The 23,778-nt window shown below is 45.2% G+C and overlaps 1 protein-coding gene across 9 annotated transcripts in view; it reads right to left on the reverse strand.

The window, feature by feature from the left end:
- RAD51D (RAD51 paralog D) overlaps nt 1-23,778 on the reverse strand; it is an 83,080-nt gene that overhangs the window by 12,712 nt on the left and 46,590 nt on the right. For all 9 annotated transcript variants that reach the window (XM_069757256.1, XM_069757252.1, XM_069757248.1 and 6 more), the window contains 2 exons: nt 21,343-21,433; nt 21,203-21,273 (listed from right to left, as the gene is read on the reverse strand). In XM_069757256.1, coding sequence (XP_069613357.1) covers nt 21,203-21,273; nt 21,343-21,433 — 162 coding nt within the window. The remainder of the gene's footprint in view (nt 1-21,202; nt 21,274-21,342; nt 21,434-23,778) is intronic.

The raw sequence follows: 23,778 nt of genomic DNA on the forward strand, positions 1-23,778 counted from the left end.
CAGTCGTCCTGGCCCCTTTGCAGAGAAACAGCCCCAAAGCATGATGTTTCCACCACCATGCTTTACAGTAGGCATGGTGTTTGATGGATGCAACTCAGTATTCTTTTTCCTCCAAACACGACAAGTTGTATTTCTACCAAACAGTTCCAGTTTGGTTTCATCAGACCATAGGACATTCTCCCAAAACTCCTCTGGATCATCCAAATGCTCTCTAGCAAACTTCAGACGGGCCCGGACATGTACTGGCTTAAGCAGTGGGACACGTCTGGCACTGCAGGATCTGAGTCCATGGTGGCGTAGTGTGTTACTTATGGTAGGCCTTGTTACATTGGTCCCAGCTCTCTGCAGTTCATTCACTAGGTCCCCCCGCGTGGTTCTGGGATTTTTGCTCACCGTTCTTGTGATCATTCTGACCCCACGGGGTGGGATTTTGCGTGGAGCCCCAGATCGAGGGAGATTATCAGTGGTCTTGTATGTCTTCCATTTTCTAATTATTGCTCCCACTGTTGATTTCTTCACTCCAAGCTGGTTGGCTATTGCAGATTCAGTCTTCCCAGCCTGGTGCAGGGCTACAATTTTGTTTCTGGTGACCTTTGACAGCTCTTTGGTCTTCACCATAGTGGAGTTTGGAGTCAGACTGTTTGAGGGTGTGCACAGGTGTCTTTTTATACTGATAACAAGTTTAAACAGGTGCCATTACTACAGGTAATGAGTGGAGGAAAGAGGAGACTATTAAAGAAGAAGTTACAGGTCTGTGAGAGCCAGAAATCTTGATTGTTTGTTTCTGACCAAATACTTATTTTCCACCATAATATGCAAATAAATTGTTAAAAAAACAGACAATGTGATTTTCTGGATTTTTATTTCTCAGTTTGTCTCCCATAGTTGAGGTCTACCTATGATGTAAATTACAGACACCTCTCATCTTTTTAAGTGGTGGAACTTGCACTATTGCTGACTGACTAAATACTTTTTTGCCCCACTGTATATTGGATGTTGGGGGAGCATTATACCACACTATGAATATATATTGGTTGTTGGGGGAGCATTATACCGCACTATGAATATATATTGGATGTTGGGGGAGCATTATACCGCACTATGGATATATATTGGATGTTGGGGGAGCATTATACCGCACTATGAATATATATATTGGATGTTGTGGGAGCTTTATACCGCACTATGGATATATATTGGATGTTGGGGGAGCATTATACCGCACTATGGATATATATTGGATGTTGTGGGAGCATTATACCGCACTATGGATATATATTGGATGTTGGGGGAGCATTATACCGCACTATGAATATATATTGGATGTTGGGGGAGCATTATACCGCACTGCAGATCAATTTACGGTATAATGCTCCCCCATAAATGTCCGTTTATTGATCTGCAGTGGGGTATAATACTCCCACAACATCTCCGTATATTCATCAGCAGTGCGGTATAATGCTCCCCCAACAGGTCTGTATATTCATCAGCAGTGCGGTATAATGCTCCCCCGACAGGTCCGTATATTCATCAGCAGTGCAGTATAATGCTCCCCCAACAGGTCCGTATATTGATCCGCAGTGGGGTATAATGCTCCCCCCAAAATCTACGTTTATTGATCAGCAGTGCGGTATAATGCTCCCCCAACAGGTCCGTTTATTGATCAGCAGTGCGGTATAATGCTCCCACAACATCTCCGCTTATTGATCAGCAGTGTGGTATAATGCTCCACCAACATCTCTGTTTATTGATCAGCAGTGCAGTATAATGCTCCCCCAACAGGTCCGTATATTGATCCGCAGTGGGGTATAATGCTCCCCCCAACATCTACGTTTATTGATCAGCAGTGCGGTATAATGCTCCCCCAACATCTCCGTATATTCATCAGCAGTGCGGTATAATGCTCCCCCGACAGGTCCGTATATTCATCAGCAGTGCGGTATAATGCTCCCCCAACATCTCCGTTTATTGATCAGCAGTGCGGTATAATGCTCCCCCCAACAGGTCTGTATATTCATCAGCAGTGCGGTATAATGCTCCCCCGACAGGTCCGTATATTCATCAGCAGTGCGGTATAATGCTCCCCCAACATGTCCGTTTATTGATCTGCAGTGCGGTATAGTGCTCCCCCTAACATGTCCGTTTATAGATCTGCAGTGGGGTATAATGCTCCCACAACAGGTCCGTTTATTGATCAGCAGTGCGGTATAATGCTCCCACAACAGGTCCGTATATTGATTAGCAGTGGGGTATAATGCTTCCCCAACAGGTCCGTATATTCATCTGCAGTGCGGTATAATGCTCCCCCAACATCTCCGTTTATTGATCAGCAGTGCGCTATAATGCTCCCTGTTATGAAAGGCAATTCAGTACTACAATGGACATAGCGGTCAGAGCACACAGTGATCTGACAATAACCCAAAATCATAGAACGAGCTCTGAGACGTGGGAACTCTGCAGACCGCAATCCCTAATCCTCTCCAAACAACACTAGAGGCAGCCGTGGATTGCGCCTAACTCTGCCTATGCAACTCGGCACAGCCTGAGAAACTAACTAGCCTGAAGATAGAAAATAAGCCTACCTTGCCTCAGAGAAATACCCCAAAGGAAAAGGCAGCCCCCCACAAATAATGACTGAGTTAAGATGAAAAGACAAACGTAGAGATGAAATAGATTCAGCAAAGTGAGGCCCGACTTTCTTAACAGATCGAGGATAGAAAAAGGTAACTTTGCGGTCTACACAAAACCCTAAAGAAAACCACGCAAAGGGGGCAAAAAGACCCTCCATACCGAACTAACGGCACGGAGGTACACCCTTTGCGTCCCAGAGCTTCCAGCAACAAATTAGACAAGCTGGACAGAAAAAATAGCAAACAAATAGCAAAGAAGAACTTAGCTATGCAGAGCAGCAGGCCACAGGAATGATCCAGGGAAAAGCAAGTCCAACACTGGAACATTGACAGGAAGCCAGGATCAAAGCACTAGGTGGAGTTAAGTAGAGAAGCACCTAACGACCTCACCAGATCATCTGAGGGAGGAAACTCAGAAGCCGCAGTACCACTTCCCTCCACCAACAGAAGCTCACAGAGAGAATCAGCCGAAGTACCACTTGAGACCACAGGAGGGAGCTCTGCCACAGAATTCACAACAGTACCCCCCCCCTTGAGGAGGGGTCACCGAACCCTCACCAGAGCCCCCAGGACGACCAGGATGAGCCACATGAAAGGCACGAACAAGATCGGGAGCATGGACATCAGAGGCAAAAACCCAGGAATTATCTTCCTGAGCATAACCCTTCCATTTAACCAGATACTGGAGTTTCCATCTAGAAACACGAGAATCCAAAATCTTCTCCACAATATACTCCAATTCCCCAACCAAAGATAACCAAACCAAGTCCCCAACCCGAAGTCGGAGACCCACACTGCGTCTGCGATTAGCGAAACGTTGAGCCTTCTCCTGGGACAAAGTCAAATTGTCCACTACATGAGTCCAAATCTGCTGCAACCTGTCCACCACAGTATCCACACCAGGACAGTCCGAAGACTCAACCTGTCCTGAAGAGAAACGAGGATGGAACCCAGAATTGCAGAAAAATGGCGAAACCAAGGTAGCCGAGCTGGCCCGATTATTAAGGGCGAACTCAGCCAAAGGCAAAAGGGACACCCAGTCATCCTGATCGGCAGAAACAAAGCATCTCAGATATGTTTCCAAGGTCTGATTGGTTCGTTCGGTCTGGCCATTAGTCTGAGGATGGAAAGCCGAGGAAAAAGACAAGTCAATGCCCATCCTACCACAAAAGGCTCGCCAAAACCTTGAAACAAACTGGGAACCTCTGTCAGAAACGATATTCTCTGGAATGCCATGTAAACGAACCACATGCTGGAAGAACAATGGCACCAAATCAGAGGAGGAAAGCAATTTAGACAAGGGTACCAGATGGACCATCTTAGAAAAGCGATCACAAACCACCCAAATGACTGACATCTTTTGAGAAACGGGAAGATCAGAAATAAAATCCATAGAGATATGTGTCCAAGGCCTCTTCGGGACCGGCAAGGGCAAAAGCAACCCACTGGCACGAGAACAGCAGGGCTTAGCCCGAGCACAAATCCCACAGGACTGCACAAAAACACGCACATCCCGCGACAGAGACGGCCACCAAAAGGATCTAGCCACCAACTCTCTGGTACCAAAGATTCCAGGATGACCAGCCAACACCGAACAATGAACCTCAGAGATAACTTTATTGGTCCACCTATCAGGGACAAACAGTCTCCCCGCTGGACAACGATCAGGTTTATTAGCCTGAAATTTTTGCAGCACCCACCGCAAATCAGGGGAGATGGCAGACACAATTACTCCTTCCTTGAGGATACCCGCCGGCTCAGACAAACCCGGAGAGTCGGGCACAAAACTCCTAGACAGAGCATCCGCCTTCACATTTTTAGAGCCCGGAAGGCACGAAATCACAAAATCAAAACGGGCAAAAAACAGCGACCAACGAGCCTGTCTAGGATTCAACCGCTTAGCAGACTCAAGATAAGTCAAGTTCTTATGATCAGTCAATACCACCACGCGATGCTTAGCTCCTTCAAGCCAATGACGCCACTCCTCGAATGCCCACTTCATGGCCAGCAACTCTCGGTTGCCCACATCATAATTTCGCTCAGCAGGCGAAAACTTCCTGGAAAAAAAAGCGCATGGTTTCATCACTGAGCAATCAGAACCTCTCTGCGACAAAACAGCCCCTGCTCCAATCTCAGAAGCATCAACCTCGACCTGGAACGGAAGAGAAACATCTGGTTGACACAACACAGGGGCAGAAGAAAAACGACGCTTCAAGTCTTGAAAAGCTTCCACAGCAGCAGAAGACCAATTGACCAAATCAGCACCCTTCTTGGTCAAATCGGTCAATGGTTTGGCAATACTAGAAAAATTGCAGATGAAGCGACGATAAAAATTAGCAAAGCCCAGGAACTTTTGCAGACTTTTCAGAGATGTCGGCTGAGTCCAATCATGGATGGCTTGGACCTTAACAGGATCCATCTCGATAGTAGAAGGGGAAAAGATGAACCCCAAAAATGAAACCTTCTGCACACCAAAGAGACACTTTGATCCCTTCACAAACAAAGAATTAGCACGCAGGACCTGAAAAACTGTTCTGACCTGCTTCACATGAGACTCCCAATCATCCGAGAAGATCAAAATGTCATCCAAGTACACAATCAGGAATTTATCCAGGTACTCTCTGAAGATGTCATGCATAAAGGACTGAAACACTGATGGAGCATTGGCAAGTCCGAATGGCATCACTAGATACTCAAAATGACCCTCGGGCGTATTAAATGCAGTTTTCCACTCATCTCCTCGCTTAATACGCACAAGATTATACGCACCACGAAGATCTATCTTGGTGAACCAACTAGCCCCCTTAATCCGAGCAAACAAATCAGATAACAATGGCAAGGGGTACTGAAATTTAACCGTGATCTTATTTAGAAGGCGGTAATCTATACAAGGTCTCAGCGAACCATCCTTCTTGGCTACAAAAAAGAACCCTGCTCCTAATGGTGACGATGACGGGCGAATATGCCCCTTCTCCAGGGATTCCTTCACATAACTGCGCATAGTGGCGTGCTCAGGCACGGATAAATTAAACAGTCGACCTTTTGGGAATTTACTACCAGGAATCAAATTGATAGCACAATCACAATCCCTATGCGGAGGTAGGGCATCGGACTTGGGCTCATCAAATACATCCTGGTAATCAGACAAGAACTCTGGAACCTCAGAAGGGGTGGATGACGAAATTGACAGAAATGAAACATCACCATGAACCCCTTGACAACCCCAGCTGGACACCGACATGGATTTCCAATCTAATACTGGATTATGGGCTTGTAGCCATGGCAACCCCAACACGACCACATCATGCAGATTATGCAACACCAGAAAGCGAATAACCTCCTGATGTGCAGGAGCCATGCACATGGTCAGCTGGGTCCAGTATTGAGGCTTATTCTTGGCCAAAGGCGTGGCATCAATTCCTCTCAATGGAATAGGACACTGCAAGGGCTCTAAGAGAAACCCACAACGCTTAGCATACTCCAAGTCCATCAAATTCAGGGCAGCGCCTGAATCCACAAATGCCATGACAGAATACGATGACAAAGAGCAGATCAAGGTAACAGACAGAAGAAATTTTGACTGTACCGTACCAATGGTGGCAGACCTAGCGAACCGCTTAGTGCGCTTAGGACAATCAGAGATAGCATGAGTGGAATCACCACAGTAGAAACACAGCCCATTCAGACGTCCGTGTTCTTGCCGTTTAACTCTGGTCAAAGTCCTATCGCACTGCATAGGCTCAGGTTTAAGCTCAGGTAATACCGCCAAATGGTGCACAGATTTACGCTCACGCAAGCGTCGACCGATCTGAATGGCCAAAGACAGACTCATTCAAACCAGCAGGCATAGGAAATCCCACCATGACATCCTTAAGGGCTTCAGAGAGACCCTTTCTGAACATAGCTGCCAGCGCAGATTCATTCCATTGAGTGAGCACGGACCACTTTCTAAATTTCTGACAATATACCTCTATCTCATCCTGACCCTGACAAAGAGCCAGCAAATTTTTCTCTGCCTGATCGACTGAATTAGGTTCATCGTACAGCAATCCGAGCGCCAGGAAAAACGCATCGATATTACTTAATGCAGGATCTCCTGGCGCAAGAGAAAATGCCCAGTCCTGAGGGTCACCGCGCAAAAAAGAAATAACAATCAAAACCTGTTGAACTGGATCACCAGAGGAGCGAGGTTTCAAGGCCAGAAATAATTTACAATTATTTTTGAAACTCAGAAACTTAGTTCTATCTCCAAAAAACAAATCAGGAATAGGAATTCTTGGTTCCAACATAGCTTTCTGATCAATAGTGTCTTGAATCTTTTGTACTCTTGCCGAGAGCTGATCCACAAATGAAGACAGACTTCTAATGTCCATCGCTACACCTGTGTACTGAACCACCCAAATGTCTAGGGGGAAAAAAAGGCAAAACACAGTGCAAAGAAAAAAAAATGGTCTCAGAACTTCTTTTTTCCCTCTATTGAGAATCATTAGTACTTTTGGCTTCCTGTACTGTTATGAAAGGCAATTCAGTACTACAATGGACATAGCGGTCAGAGCACATACAGTGATCTGACAATAACCCAAAATCATAGAACGAGCTCTGAGACGTGGGAACTCTGCAGACCGCAATCCCTAATCCTCTCCAAACAACACTAGAGGCAGCCGTGGATTGCGCCTAACTCTGCCTATGCAACTCGGCACAGCCTGAGAAACTAACTAGCCTGAAGATAGAAAATAAGCCTACCTTGCCTCAGAGAAATACCCCAAAGGAAAAGGCAGCCCCCCACATATAATGACTGTGAGTTAAGATGAAAAGACAAACGTAGAGATGAAATAGATTCAGCAAAGTGAGGCCCGACTTTCTTAACAGATCGAGGATAGAAAAGGTAACTTTGCGGTCTACACAAAACCCTAAAGAAAACCACGCAAAGGGGGCAAAAAGACCCTCCATACCGAACTAACGGCACGGAGGTACACCCTTTGCGTCCCAGAGCTTCCAGCAACAAATTAGACAAGCTGGACAGAAAAAATAGCAAACAAATAGCAAAGAAGAACTTAGCTATGCAGAGCAGCAGGCCACAGGAATGATCCAGGGAAAAGCAAGTCCAACACTGGAACAATGACAGGAAGCCAGGATCAAAGCACTAGGTGGAGTTAAGTAGAGAAGCACCTAACGACCTCACCAGATCACCTGAGGGAGGAAACTCAGAAGCCGCAGTATCACTTCCCTCCACCAACAGAAGCTCACAGAGAGAATCAGCCGAAGTACCACTTGTGACCACAGGAGGGAGCTCTGCCACAGAATTCACAACAGCTCCCCCAACATCCAATATATATCCATAGTGCGGTATAATGCTTCCCCAACATCCAATATATATCCATAGTGCGGTATAATGCTCCCACAGCATCCAATATAAATCTATAGTGCGGTATAATGCTCCCCCAACAACCAATATATATTCATAGTGCGGTATAATGCTCCCCCAACAACCAATATATATCCATAGTGCGGTATAATGCTCCCCCAACATCCAATATATATCCATAGTGCGGTATAATGCTCCCACAACATCCAATATATATCCATAGTGCGGTATAATGCTCCCCCAACAACCAATATATATTCATAGTGCGGTATAATGCTCCCCCAACAACCAATATATATCCATAGTGCGGTATAATGCTCCCCCAACATCCAATATATATCCATAGTGCGGTATAATGCTCCCCCAACATCCAATATATATCCATAGTGCGGTATAATGCTCCCCCAACATCCAATATATATCCATAGTGCGGTATAATGCTCCCCCAACAACCAATATATATTCATAGTGCGGTATAATGCTCCCCCAACATCCAATATATATATTCATAGTGCGGTATAATGCTCCCCCAACATCCAATATATATCCATAGTGCGGTATAATGCTCCCCCAACATCCAATATATACAGAAAAACCAGAACCCCCGGAACAGCCCAGCCAAACCCAACCGGAGCAGAACACCAATCACAACAACCTGACAAAAGCCGGAATTAGGAAGATGGCAGATGAAGGCCAGGAGAGGTATGTCAGTGACTGGAAGAAAGATATCATCAGCTCACAGAAACTGACCATGTACCGGAGCCTACAGAGAGACTACAGACTGGCCCCATATCTGGAGAAACTCCCGGACCCCAGAGACCGCCAGATCCTGAGCCGATATAGACTCAGCGCCCACAGTCTGGCCATCGAATGTGGCCGACACAGGCAGAGCTACAAGCCCAGGGAGGAAAGACTGTGCCAACACTGTGACCAGGAGGCCATAGAGGACGAAACCCACTTCCTGCTACACTGCTCCAAATACTCAGATGTGAGGGACACTCACTTCAGGAGACTCTCACATCTCTTACCAGACTTCATCACCATGAAAGAGGAAGAGAACATATATCCTGCTGGGAGAAGAAGAGAGAGCAGTGGAGATAGCAGCGCGGTATGTGAGCGAATGTCATAGACTGCGAGAAAGAGAAGTATGATGCCATGGACTATAGCCCCCAACCTGGATCTGCCCCCATCCACCTCCCCTATGCCATGGACTATAGCCCCCAACCTGGATCTGCCCCATCCACCTCCCCTATGCCATGGACTATAGCCCCCACAATGGACCTGCCCCATCCACCTCCCCTATGCCATGGACTATAGCCCCCAACCTGAACCTGCCCCATCCACCTCCCCTATGCCATGGACTATAGCCCCCACAATGGACCTGCCCCATCCACCTCCCCTATGCCATGGACTATAGCCCCCAACCTGAACCTGCCCCATCCACCTCCCCTATGCCATGGACTATAGCCCCCACAATGGATCTGCCCCATCCACCTCCCCCACAGCTCCTACCCAACATCCCCACAGTCCCTATCCCTATTGCCTCTATACACTTGCTTTGGCAAAACTGATGTGTATTTGGTCCTGCCAATAAAGCTTCTTTGAATCTTGAATCTATATCCATAGTGCGGTATAATGCTCCCCCAACATCCAATATATATCCATAGTGCGGTATAATGCTCCCCCAACATCCAATATATATGCGTAGTGCGGTATAATGCTCCCCCAACAACCAATATATATCCATAGTGCGGTATAATGCTCCCACAACATCCAATATATATCCATAGTGCGGTATAATGTATGGCCAGATCAGTATATAACTTTACTTATCGCTGGGTAAAGATCACCCCCTATTTAGTAACATATCCAATCCATAGACCTACAGAACACAGCTAGACAACACACACCAGCTAGCAGGAAAGATTCCTAGGTTGTTTCTTTCCCGGCGATTGCTATGAGCAGAAGGAGGAGGCGGCAGGATGAGCTCAGCTGAATAGCCAGAGGCTGGAAGGCGGGGGACGTGGGTGAGAGTCTGAGACATGCAGTGCGCATGCCCAGGAATCCTAGCCCCGCACTGTGCATAATGCATAACACAGTGCGGGGCAGGGATTTCCGAGGTGGGTGGGCGCACTGCCAGCACAGGCGCAGTCTGCAAGCCTGGCTGTGACGTCAGACAGCCAGAGCTTACTGCGCCTGCCCCACAAATATTTACACAGCGCCGGATTTGAAAAGAAAACAGCGTGCAGGGGGCGGCGACCATCGCCTCAGAAGATGTGAGTGACGGCAGTTGGGCGCTTCACAGAGGAGGCTTCAGACCCGCCTCCGTGGACAAAGACAGGTATTTTTGCAGAGTTTCAAAGCGCTTTATTTTAGTAATACCTGAACACAAAACTAAAAGAGCCACCTTGTTAGAATGCAGCATTACTGCTGCACAAGGTGGCTGTTTTAGTTTATAACGGCTGCAGGGGGGTGACAATGTCCCTTTAAGTATTTGACAGAGTGACGATTTTCGCAAGTTTTCGCACCTACAAAGAATGGAGAGGTCTGTAATTTTTATCCTAGATACACTTAAACTGTGAGAGACAGAATCTAAAAATAAAAACCAGAAAATCACATTGTATGATTTTCACATAATTACTTTGCATTTTATTGCATGAAATAAGCATTTGATACAATAGAAAAACAGAACTTAATATTTGGTACAGAAACACCGGATTACGTACCGGTAATGCTCTTTTATAGAGCCACGACAGCACCCACTGAGAGAGGGGATCCGCCCCTAGGAACAGGAAACCCTACGGAGAGATAAAAGGGGCGGTCCCCCTCGCTCCCACAGTTTGCGTTACAGAGATTGCGAGGAACCGCCCACCAGTTTTAGTAGACAATTCTTTATCATCATTCATTATAATTTAACTATGTATAAGTACAAGAATCCACCACCCTTAACAGTGCTCATATGTACACCAATATATGTAAATGGGAGGGAAGTGAAGGGGTGCTGTCGTGGCTCTATAAAAGAGCATTACCGGTACGTAATCCGGTGTTTTCTCTTCGCCACGACAGCACCCACTGAGAGACTTTCAGAGATAGTTATTTGGGGGGGATTATCGTATTAAGGACTGATCTACCGAAACACAAGTCAGTGGAGGCAGATAGATCTAATCTATAGTGACTATAGAAGGTAGAAGGAGAGGACCAGGTTGCGGCCTTACATATGAGTTCTATAGGAACCTCTGCTCGTTCAGCCCAGGATGATGCTATCGCCCGGGTGGAATGTGCCTTCACAGCTTCAGGTGGATTCTCCCCTTTAGATGAATAGGCCAGGTATATCGCCTCCCGAATCCATCGGGATAGTGTGCCTTTTTGTAACACCAGATCCTTTCCTTTGACCCTGGAAGGAAACAAAGAGAGCCCTGCTCTTCCTCCAGGCGCTAGTCCTATCCAGATAAGTTATTATAGCCCTTCTCACATCTAAAGTATGGTACTTCTCTTCTTCCTGGTCTGTAGGATTATTATAGAAAGAAGGAAGAAGGATCTCTTGAGATCTATGGAATTTTGTACACATTTTAGGTAGGTAGGAAGGGTCTGTTTTCAGGACAATTCTATCAGGAAATATTGACATAAAGGGAGGATCTACTGATAGCGCCTGTATGTCACCTACTCTTCTTGCCGATACTAACGCGACAAGAAGAACGGTCTTAAGTGAAATATATTTAATGTGAGCTAAGTCTAGAGGCTCAAATGGATGACCTGTTAAGGCTTCCAGGACCAAATTAATATCCCAAGGAGGCATCTGCGGAATCTGAACTGGCTCTGATCTCTGGCAAGCTGAAATAAATCTAGCTATCCATCTATTACCCGCAACATTGTGACTATACAAGGCCCCTAGAGCAGAAACTTGTACTTTCAGAGTATTAACTGAAAGGCCTAGGTCACGTCCTTTTTGAAGAAATTCTAGAATAGTGGAGACGGGAATTTCACTAGATAACGCCGATGGATAGAGATTTAGAAATTTCTTCCACACTCTCACATATATGTCAGTAGTGGATCTTTTTCTACTTGTTAACAAGGTATTAATTACACTATCGGAGAAGCCTCTTAGTTTTAACAGCTGCCTCTCAAATTCCAGGCTGTCAACCTTAGTCCCTTCACATGAGGGTGGTTGAAGGGCCCCTGGGAAAGAAGATCCTGATCCTCCGGGAGGATCCACGGATCCGAGATGGACATGGCTCTGAGCAGGGAAAACCATGGTCTCTTTGGCCAAAATGGGGCAATCAGGATTATATTTGCCCAGTCCTCCCTTATCTTCCTGATTACTGTTGGTAGAAGAATCAGAGGAGGAAAAGCGTATGCTTTCTGAAATGTCCAAGGAGTCTGAAGGGCATCGAGAATGTCGGGATTGTCGGCCCGGAACATTGAAGCGAATCTTTTTAGTTGTCGGTTTTGTCTTGTGGCGAAGAGATCTATCTCGGGTGTACCCCATTTCATAGTTATCATTTTGAAAATTTGATGATTTAGGACCCACTCTCCTTGGTGGAGGGTATGACGACTGAGGAAGTCTGCTCTTGAGTTGTCCACTCCTCTGACATGTAGCGCTGACAGGGACAGAAGATGTTCTTCGGCTATGGTTAGAATGTCTTCGGTTATAGACATGAGCGTTCCTGATCTTGTTCCTCCTTGATGATTGATATAGGCGACTGAGGTCATGTTGTCGGACAGAATTCTGGTATGTGTCCCGTGTAGCTGCGGAAGGAATTCACATAGAGCATGATAGATAGCTTTTAGCTCTCTTATATTAGAAGAGTCGTCTGACTCCATGACTGACCATAATCCTTGGACTAAATGGTCTTTTAAATGTGCGCCCCAGCCAGTAGGACTGGCATCAGTATATATTATATTTGAGGGTTTAACTACCCAGGGGACTCCACTGACCAGGTTTTTTGGATCTAGCCACCATATCAGAGATTGGATTACATTATTAGAAAGGGAAATTTTAATATTTAAATGACCATGAGATTTTTCTTCTTCATGTAAAATTGCATACTGTAAATGCCTTGAGTGAAATTGGGCCCATGGAACCGCTGAAATACATGACGTGAAGGAGCCAAGAAGGGACATGCATTCTCTCAAAGAAATTAGGGGTTTATCTATTACTGACTGAACTTTATTCCTGACCGTTATCTGTTTATTTTCCGGAAGGAAACATTTCTGGCTTGTAGAATCTAATATAATCCCTAGGAAGATTTGCCGAGTTGTTAGGATAAGTCTAGATTTTTCCCAGTTTATTATCCAACCCAATCTTTGCAGAGATGCTATCATATCACACAACCGTTGTTGACATTGCGAAGGAGAATTTCCTACTACTAAGATGTCATCTAAGCAGGGAATTACGAGAGTGTCTTTTAGTCTTAGATATGACATTACCTCCGCCATTAGTTTAGTGAATACTCTTGGGGCTATAGATAGCCCAAAAGGCATTGCAGTATACTGAAAGTGTCGGACACACCCATTCAATACAATCGCTACCCGTAGATATTGTTGATGCTCTGCATAAATAGGTAGATGGTAATACGCATCTTTAAGGTCGAGAACTGTCATAAAGCAATAGGGAAACAGGAGTTTAATGGTGGACCGGATAGATTCCATCTTAAAGGTTTGATTTTCTAGGTAGATGTTTAATTTTTTAAGATTAATAATAGTTCTGAATGTTCCATCTGGTTTTGGAATAAAAAATAACGGGGAATAGAATCCCTTTCCCTCCTGTAGGAATGGAACCTCCACCAAGACTCCCTTAGCTAGGAGATTTATTACCTCCTGCTCCAATGCCTCTTGTTGTAACTGAGACTTTAATGAAGTCAATAGAAATGAGTCCGGAGGGACTCGGGAAAATTTTAATTGTAACCCAGAGGCAATAAGGTTATTTGCCCAAATATTTGCTGTTATGGCCCGCCATTCATTAGCGAAGGAGGACAATCTGCCTCCCACAGGTAGATCTGTCCTAACGGGGTTTTTCTTCAAACTTGAAAGGGCGCTTCCCAAAGAACGCACCCTTTTGTTTTGTGTCTCTTGTGGCCCAGCGATCCTGGTTCTTAAACTCCTTCCTTTTATTAAATGCGGGCTTTCGGAACGCTCTCCTATAAAATGGAACGTAATTATTACTATTTGGAAAGCCTTTCTTCCTTTCCCCTGCTTTAGTTAAGATCTCATCCAGTTTGGTACCAAACAGGTACTCACCCTGACATGGGAGGCTGCATAACTTAGACTTGGTCTGAGGGTCACCTTTCCAGCCCTTAAGCCATAGGGCCCTACGTGCTGCATTGGTTAATCCTGCCGACTTGGCTGCCAGGCGTATAGAGTCGGCAGATGAGTCCGCTAGAAAGGCTGTGGCACCTCTAATTAGGGGTATAGAGGACAATAATTTCTCTCTCGAGAGAGAGAGAGAGAGAGAGACCTCCTTTCAGCCCTTCTTCCAAGTCACTCAGCCAAACAAGCATGGATCTTGCGGTGCATGTGGCTGAGATTGCCGGTTTAAAGGCCCCTGCAGAAGTCTCCCATGCTCTTTTAAGGAGCGAATCGGCTTTGCGATCTAGAGGATCTTGTAACGAGCCTGAATCCTCTACAGGCAGTAAGGATTTCTTTGATGTAGCTGCGTCTACTTTTGGGGCTTTTGACCATGTTGTGAATTCTTCATCATTAAAGGGGTAGCGTCTCTTTGAGGATGGTGGTAACCCCCTCTGCCCCTGGCTTTCCCACTCTTTTTTGATCAGACTTTTTACTGCCGTTATTACCAGAAAAGAGGGTCTCTTCTTTTCGGATAGGCCAGCAAACATAATGTCTTGCTGTGTTTTAGGGACTTTAAGATCTTCTATGCCCATGGTATTGCAAACTGATCTCACCAGATTGTCAATGCTATCTGTGGGGAAGCACGTATCCTGATCCTCATCTGAGGATATCTCCTGCTGCGATCTATCCGAGTTTGCTTCCTCTAACTCAGACGGCTGATCGGATACAGGTGAAACGTATCCTCTTTTCTCCTTAATACGTGGCTCTCTGTCAACGCTTTGTAGGGCTCGTAATTCTTCCCTAATCATGGCCCTTATATCCTCTGATTTAACTGAGGCTTCCTCACGTAACGTTGATTTTATACATGAATCACATAGCCTTTTAGTGTAACTATCCGGAAGGGGCTGGATACATAACGCACACTGCTTGTGTTTCGCTTTTTCCTTCCTTTTTGCCTATTATAAAGGGAGAGGGATAATAATCAGACTAGTGGGGTAGATGCACACTCACCCAGAAGCTGACCGATCAGGTACCGGCTGAGGAGGAGACACAGATGCAGGTGGCTTCCTTTTGGATGATCCGCTCTGCCTAGAGCGGCTGCTGCTGCTGGCATGGCTGCGAGGGGTGACGGTGGTAACCTCTAGAGAAGGTACCGCAGGCTCTCTTGCAGAATCCATTCTGGACGCCGGGATGCAGCGCCGGCGTCCTTTTCACATGGGGGCCGCCATGTTCTTCCTGTTGAACCCGGAAGTGCTAACCACTTCCGGGTCGCGGCCATATTGGATACTCCGGCGCTGTTACCGGCTTCAGCGCCGGCGTCGTCTCACTCCTCCGCACCCCGGAAGCTTACCAGCACTTCCGGGGGCATACACTGGGCTCCACACCGCACAGGCGTCCGCCGAGGACGGCGCGACGCTACCACCTGGTGCTTGCCCCGCAGACCGCCGGACATCTGCCGCGAACCGGCCCCCACGACCCAGTCTCGCGACGTCTGCCAGCAGAGGGGGGAAAACTGAATCAGCACCCCCGACGCTGCATCCAGTCCTGGAGCCCTTGCCGTCCTCACAGGTAAACTGCGCAAGCGGCGTCCAGGCTGGGAATCCTCTTCTCCGTGGATCTTCCCGTAGGAACAGGAAACCAAACTGTGGGAGCGAGAGGGACCGCCCCTTTTATCTCTCCGTAGGGTTTCCTGTTCCTAGGGGCGGATCCCCTCTCTCTCAGTGGGTGCTGTCGTGGCGAAGAGAAAACCTTTGTTTGCAATTACAGAGGTCAGACGATAACTGTATTTCTTGACCAAGTTTGCTCACACTGTAGCAGGGATTTTGGCTCACTCCTCCATACAGATCCTCTCCAGATCTTTCAAGTTTTGGGGCTGTCCCTGGGCAACATTGAGTTTTCATCTTCCTCCAAAGATTTTCTATTGGGTGCTGTCAGGAATCCCCTGACCGCTGCCACCAATTCGTCAGGATTCCCCTGTCTGCTGCCACCAATTTGTCACGATTCACACCGTGACCGTCACCCCTACATCACGGGTTGGGGTGACTTTAGGCCAACAGACGGCTATCACATGTGCAGGGGGGCTTATCTTAGTTATCCCTCCACTTCACAATGTGATGAAAAAACATACACAAGGCTATTGGTGTCTTAGTTTACAGCAGGGGCTTATTCTAGGTATCCCACTGCTCTTCAATATACCACGAACTGCAGGGATTTATGTATATCCCGCTTACAGTTCCACTTAACACTTGCAGCTCTCTGGCGCCCCCCTTTCTCTCAGGTCAGATTAGGTACTGCACCCTGGGTAATTAGTCGCCAGACAGGCTGCCTGCTATGTACTGGCTATTGGGCACGCTGCAGCGATGCGATAAACTACTCCCACTCAGGCAGGAACAATAATTATCAACGCCGCAGTCGCTACAACGCCACCCAACTACCCAGTACAAAATGTATGCTGCCACCAGCTTCGATTAAACGGATCCGAAGCTAACCCAACACAGTAGCGTATTTCCCTTCAGAAGACTTACGGTACGGTTTTTAGAGCATGGAGAAAGAACTGGCATGAATTAATATACCCCACAAAATTTAGGCAGTGCTTTATCAAAATATTTTACAAAGATGTTACAAATGAGACAATTGCAAATATGTACAAGGGTAATTATAAAATAAACAGGGATTAAATGAGAAAAGGTAACACTCACATGTTCAAAGCATGGCAGGCAACCATACGTCCCAGCTCATTGGACGTGCTCAGCGCTTCAGGAGAAGACAAGAAGTCAAGAAATTGAGCTGGGGATCTTGGAAGACAGTTATAGCTTCAGCCTGTGACATCACAGAAAGGCTGGCTTATCCAGACCCTCCTCTCTCTACATTCTGAGTACTTCCAATCTTAAATTTATCTACTTTCTATAACTTCGCTACAAAACATGTCATAATCATAACAAACCCATTATTCATCTCGGATTAACGTGAGCATTCTAATGAGATCAAATATGTCCTATCTGGGATACATATTTACAGAGAAATCCCTACTTCTTTACCAGATGGAGTTAGTAGCCCGTGTTTCGAGGGATGGGTAGGTCCACCGAGTGCGATTAAGAATATATATTTTCGTGTTCGTAACGTAAAAGGTTTGCATAATATCTTACAAAAACAAAACAAAGAACTTTCATGGATCCTAGAAGTTTCTAGTTCACTTATAGCTGGACAAGAGCTTACACGGCAGGAAATGCCGGTCGTAAATGCCTTGGCTCTCCTAAAACCCCCACACTCTCTGAGAAGGAAAGCTAAACTCTGAAGTAATGGGGGGGGGGGGTTTGAGCCTAGGGTCTGCCATGTGTTTTTGGAACCATGGTCAGAAGTGCCAAAAATCCCTCAGCTATGGTGCTAACAGGCAGAGAAACTACTACTTATTTTATACAGTTTCCTCACAGGTGCAGGTCTGGAGACTGGCTAGGCCACGCCAGCAATTTGAAATGCTTTTTATAGAGCCACTCCTTAGGTGCCCTGGCTGTGTGTTTCTGGTCATTGTAATGCTGGAAGACCCAGCCATGAGCAATCTTCAATGTTCTTAATGAGGGAAGGAGTTTTAGGGCAAAATCTCGCGATGCATGACCCCATCCATCTTTCCTTCAAGATGGTGCAGCCGTCCTGTCCCTTTTGCAGAAAAGCACCCCCAAAGTATGATTTTTTTTTCCCCCACCATGCTTCACGGTTGGGAGTGTGATTGAGTGTGCAGACAGGTGTCTTTTGCACAGTTAAGGAGTTCAAACAGGTGCAATTAATACAGGTAATGAATGCGGAGTAGGAGGGCTTCTTAAAGAAAAACTAAGAGGTCGGTGACAGCCAGAATTCTTCCTGGTTTCTAGGTGATCAAATACTTATTTCATGCAATAAAATGCAATTTAATTTTTTAAAAATCATGCAATGGCGTTTTCTGGTTTTTATTTTTAGATTCTGTCTCTCACAGTTAAAATGTACCTACGCTAAAAATTACAAACCTCTCTATGCTTTGTAGGTGTGAAAAAAATTCGGAAAATCAGCAGTGTATCATATACATATTTTCAGTATGACAGCAGAAAAAGTGTGCGGAATCTGCTGACATGTGTCAAGTGTCACTCCTTCCCTCCTGGGCATTTGCAAAAGGAGAAGAATTAATTTTTGGATCGCAGTGAAGAGACATTTTGTTGATTACTGCAGTGTGATACAGATGTGAGGACCGCTGGCAGCGCTGATTCTGTTAGTTGGTGATGCTCACTGGTCTATACAGAGATCGGAGTGGAGGAGTCATCATTGCAGCTGCAGTACTCAGATCACAGTAATTACACAGTTCAGCAGTAAGTGTCACAAAGATAGGATTAGATACATGGCTCAAAGACAATTACTGTGATTTTATCTTATGTCACTGCAGCGTTCAGATTATAGTAATGAGCACTCACCAGGTCCGGGGCACAGCGCTGCAGCGGTTACTTCATCCATTAATTATTATCATTTGTATAGCACCATTAATTCCATGGTGCTGTACATGAGAAAAGGGGTTACATACAGGGTTATAGATATTAACAGAAAATAAATTAACAATGACAGACTGGTACAGAGGGGAGAGGACCCTGTCCTTGCGGACTTACGTTCTACGGGATAATGGGGAAGAGACAGGAGGATGGGGGTGCTGCAGCACTGGTGGTTGGTGAGGCGGCAGAATGGTTATTGGGCGTGCGCTAGCGATGTGCCGTCATTTGAGTGACGGACCTGAGACGCTGGCTGCAGCGTTTCCGGGTCAGTCACTGCTAGTGCAGATGGAGCTAGCAGAAGCTCCATTTGCGCTAGCGTGATGTAGCGCAGGCACTTGCGCTAGCAGCAGCCCGTTAGCGTATGTGCTGAACGGGCTGCTGCTAACGCCATGTGATCCTAGCCTAAAGGTACCTTCACACTCAGCAACTTTACAACGAGAACGACAACGATCCGTGACGTTGCAACGTCCTGGATAGCGATCTCGTTGTGTTTGACACGCAACAGCGATCAGGATCCCGCTGTGCCATCGCTGGTCGAAGCTAGAAGTCCAGAACTTTATTTGGTCGTCAGGTCGGCGTGTATCGTCATGTTTGACAGCAAAAGCAAAGATGCCAGCAATGTTTTTACATTGAGCTAACAACCAGCGAGAACGATAAGTGAGTCGCCGTTACGTCACTGGATCGCTCCTGCATCGTTCTGGTGTTGCTGTGTTTGACGTCTCTACAGCGACCTAAACAGCGACGCTGCAGCGATCGGCTTGTTGTCTATATCGCTGCTGCGTCGCTGAGTGTGACGGTACCTTAAGAGTTCTGGCTCCTACAGACCAGTTAGACGCTCCTAATCAACTCGTTACTTGCATTAAAGACAGCTGTCTTACAGTCACCTTTATAAAAAACTCCTGTCCACAGATTCAATCAGTCAGACTCTAACCTCTACAACATGGGCAAGACCATGGAGCTTTATAAGGATGTCAGGGACAAGATCATAGACCTGCACAAAGCTGGAATGGGCTAAAAAACCATAAGACACTGGGTGAGAAGGAGACAACTTTTGGTGCAATAGTAAGACAATGGAAGAAATACAAAATGACTGTCAATCAACATCAATTATTTCCCCCACTGTATTAATAAACTTTTAAACAAAGATAAAACATTAAAAAAAAAAATCATGACACTCCCTTTAAAGAGTAACAGCCTTTGAAAATCGTTATAACATAATTTTTCTTCTTACTTGCAAGCAGATTGGTGGGGTGGGTCTTGATAAAACCATGGATCACTTAAAAAACCTTTGTAAAGTGCGCACCTCAGAAGGCATGGCCCAAAGCTCCTGGCAGGCACGGTACTGCATAAGGAACGTGCCTCTGATTGTGGAGCCCATAAAACAAACGCCAATAAAATACTGTCAGTGCCCAGTTCCCCCCTTGCACCACTCCCCTTGGTGATGCACTAATTGGGACCCTTAGTGATGCATTAATTGGGATGCCCCAGCCAGCCAATGATTCTTAAAGGGGAAGGTTCCTACGGCCACATCTACAGGGGTAAAATCCAGGTGTCAGGGCCAGTAACTTCCTCTTTCCCCCAGCGGACACCTGGAAGCTTTGTCCCACCCTCCCTCCCTTATATTGGGTAATGTGGGTGAATGGCCATACTAACTAGCGGATAGATGTAAACGTGTAAGTTATATTTTAAAAAATATATATAATATATATTCATTCATATGTGTATATATAACTAACCACTGTTAACTTTACTAAGTCACAGCGGAAGAAGCGGAGGAGGGCAAAGGTTCGTAACCACTCATTGGCCAACTCGCCTGTTGATCGTGGACAGGAGCTCGGCGATGAGCCACCCGTTAAGAAATGTAATTAATAAACTGTGACCGACCTGTTCAACCCACCTAGGACTGTGTGTGTTTTCATTACGGGAGGGGGGAAGGCACTGGTTACGACACAAGGGTCTCCACAGTCTGCTTGAAAGTGCAAACAGAATGGAGTACAGATTCAATAGAAAACCTATACGTTCTATTGTATCAATACTAGTCATATACTTTCTATTGAATCCGGGCTCTGCGCTTTGTGCACAATCAGGCTGCCTTTTGAGCTGAGCACTTCACACGCACTGATCTGCTTGCAATTAAAATAAAATAAATAAAAATATATACACAGTATATTTTATTTATTTATTTTCATCCTAATCACAAGCAGATCGGCTTGGGGTGAAGTACTCTTACATACACACATTGCATTAAATAGGTCAGCTCCTAAGTTAGAAGTCCATCCACATTTCAACATGGATTTTTAGGGGTTCCACAAAGTAATGTTTAATTCATCTATCAGAGACAACCCAATCTAAAATGTGGATGGATTCTGAGCTCCCACTCCCCGAATCTGAGAAATGTCTTTTTCCATACTTACAAGTACTGCTAAGCTGAAATCATGTGCAAGTGTTTGCAGTTCCTTTGCTATATACATCATAACAGCCATTCCTAGAAAAAAAAAAAGGTTTTTACACAATTCTAACCCTATACATGTAAATAGAAATTAAATAAACCCACCTTCTGTCTGTTTTCCCCCCAGTAACGGGTATATGACTGCACACGCTGAATCAACCACCACAAGTCTAAGTGTTTCCACAGATCTTAGTAGCTAAAAACAAAAAAAGGGTAATTATTTATAGTTATATATGCATATGCACATATGTGAAAAATACCAGACATCTACATTTAACCCCTAAAAGTACCTTCACACTCAGCAACTTTACAACGAGAACGACAACGATCCGTGACGTTGCAGCGTCCTGGATAGCGATCTCGTTGTGTTTGACACGCAGCAGCGATCTGGATCCTGCTGTGACATCGCTGGTCGTAGCTGAAAGTCCAGAACTTTATTTTGGTCGTCAGGTCGGCGTGTATCGTCACGTTTGACAGCAAAAGCAACGATGCCAGCAATGTTTTTTTACAGAGCTAACAACCACCGAGAACGACAAGTACGTCACTGGATCGCTCCTGCATCGTTCTGGAGTTGCTGTGTTTGACGTCTCTACAGCGACCTAACAGCGACGCTGCAGCGATCTAGTTTAGGTCGGATCGTTGTCTATATCGCTGGAGCGTTGCTAAATGTGACGGTACCTTTAGTGACCGAGCCAATTTTGACTTTACTGACCAGGCCAAGTTTTACAATTCTGACCACTGTCCCTTTTTCAGGTAATAACTCTGGAACGCTTCAATGGATCCTACTGATTCGGAGACTGTTTTCTTGTGACATATTGTACTTCATGTTAGTGGTAACATTTCTTTGATATGACTTACATTTATTCATAAAAAAAATCTGTCAAAAATTTTGAAAATGGAGCAATTTTCAAACTTTTTTTTATTTTAAGCCGTTAAATTGGAGAGATATGTCACACAAAATACTTCATAGAAAACATTTCCTACATGTCTACTTTACATCAGCACAATTTTGGAAACATGATTTTTTTTTTGTCAGGAAGGGTTAAATGTTGACCAGCGATTTCTAATTTTTTCCAAAAAATGTACAAAAACATTTTTCTTTGTACACCTGAACCCAATCGAGATGGTTTGGGGTGAGCTGAACGACAGAGTGAAGGCAAAAGGGCCAACAAGTGCTAAGCATCTCTGGGAACTCCTTCCAGATTGTTGGAAGACCATTCCCGGTGACTACCTCTTGAAGCTCATCAAGAGAATGCCAAGAGTGTGCAAAGCAGTTATCAAAGCAAAAGGTGGCTACTTTGAAGAACCTAGAATTTAAGAAATAATTTCAGCTGTTTCACACTTTTTTGTTAAGTATATAATTCCACATGTGTTAATTCATAGTTTTGATGTCTTCAGTGTGAATGTACAATTTTCATAGCCATGAAAATACAGAAAAATCTTTAAATGAGAAGGTGTGTCCAAACTTTTGGTCTGTACTGTATATCTATTATATATCTGCTACATAATATATATATATATATATATATATATATATACACCGGTATATATATATATATATATATATATATATATATATATATATATATATATACCCACCTGTCAGTATGATTTTACTGTACGCGGCACGTAAATTGCCGGCTTTTCAAAGGACATCGGTGCGTAAAAATCAGACAGCACTCGCATAGTCAGAGTGCTGTGCGATTTTTTTTCTCGCACCCATAGGCTTGCATTGGCGAATCTTGGTGACAATCGCAGCATGCTGTGATTTTACACACATACCGAATACAACTGAGAAAATAAACGCTGATGTGAGCTGTCCCATAAATTAACACTGGTCTGAGTGCTTTTTGTGATGCTTTCACGCATAGCATCCCCTGTATTTTTGATAACCAGCCAGGCAAAACTCACAGCTGGGGGCAACCCTCAGCTGTCAGCTTCAACAAGGCTGGTTAACAAAAATAGAGGCATCCCCACGCCGCATTTTTTAATAATTTAAATAATTTTTAAAAAATGGCATGAGGTCACCCCCATTTTTGACAACCAGTCTTGCTAAATCAGGCAGCTGGGGGCTGGTATTCTCAGGCTGGTAAAGGGCCATGGATATAGGCCCCCCCAGCCTAAAAATAGCAGCCCGCAGCTGCCCAGAAAAGGCACATCTACTAGATGTAGCAGTGGCAAGTGGGGTTCATATTTGTGGGGTTAATGTCACCTTTGAATGTCAAGTGACATCAAGCCCTTGATTTACTAATGGAGAGGTGTCCATTACTAATCCTATAGTTACATGGTAAATAAAGACACAACAAGAATAAAGTCCTTTATTAGAAATAAGACTAAACACAGTTTTATTACAGCAGAACTGATAGATGTGCCTTTTCTGGGCAGTTGCGGGCTGCTATTTTTAGGCTGGGGGGGGGGGGGGGAAATATACATTGCCCCTTTCCAGCCTGAGAATACCAGCCCCCTGTCTGTTTAGCAAAGCTGGTTGCCAAAAATGGGGGGACCCCACGCCGTTTTTTAAATTATTTATCTAAATAATAA

Source organism: Ranitomeya imitator, chromosome 3, assembly GCF_032444005.1.
Source record: "Ranitomeya imitator isolate aRanImi1 chromosome 3, aRanImi1.pri, whole genome shotgun sequence".
Lineage (NCBI taxonomy): Eukaryota > Metazoa > Chordata > Amphibia > Anura > Dendrobatidae > Ranitomeya > Ranitomeya imitator.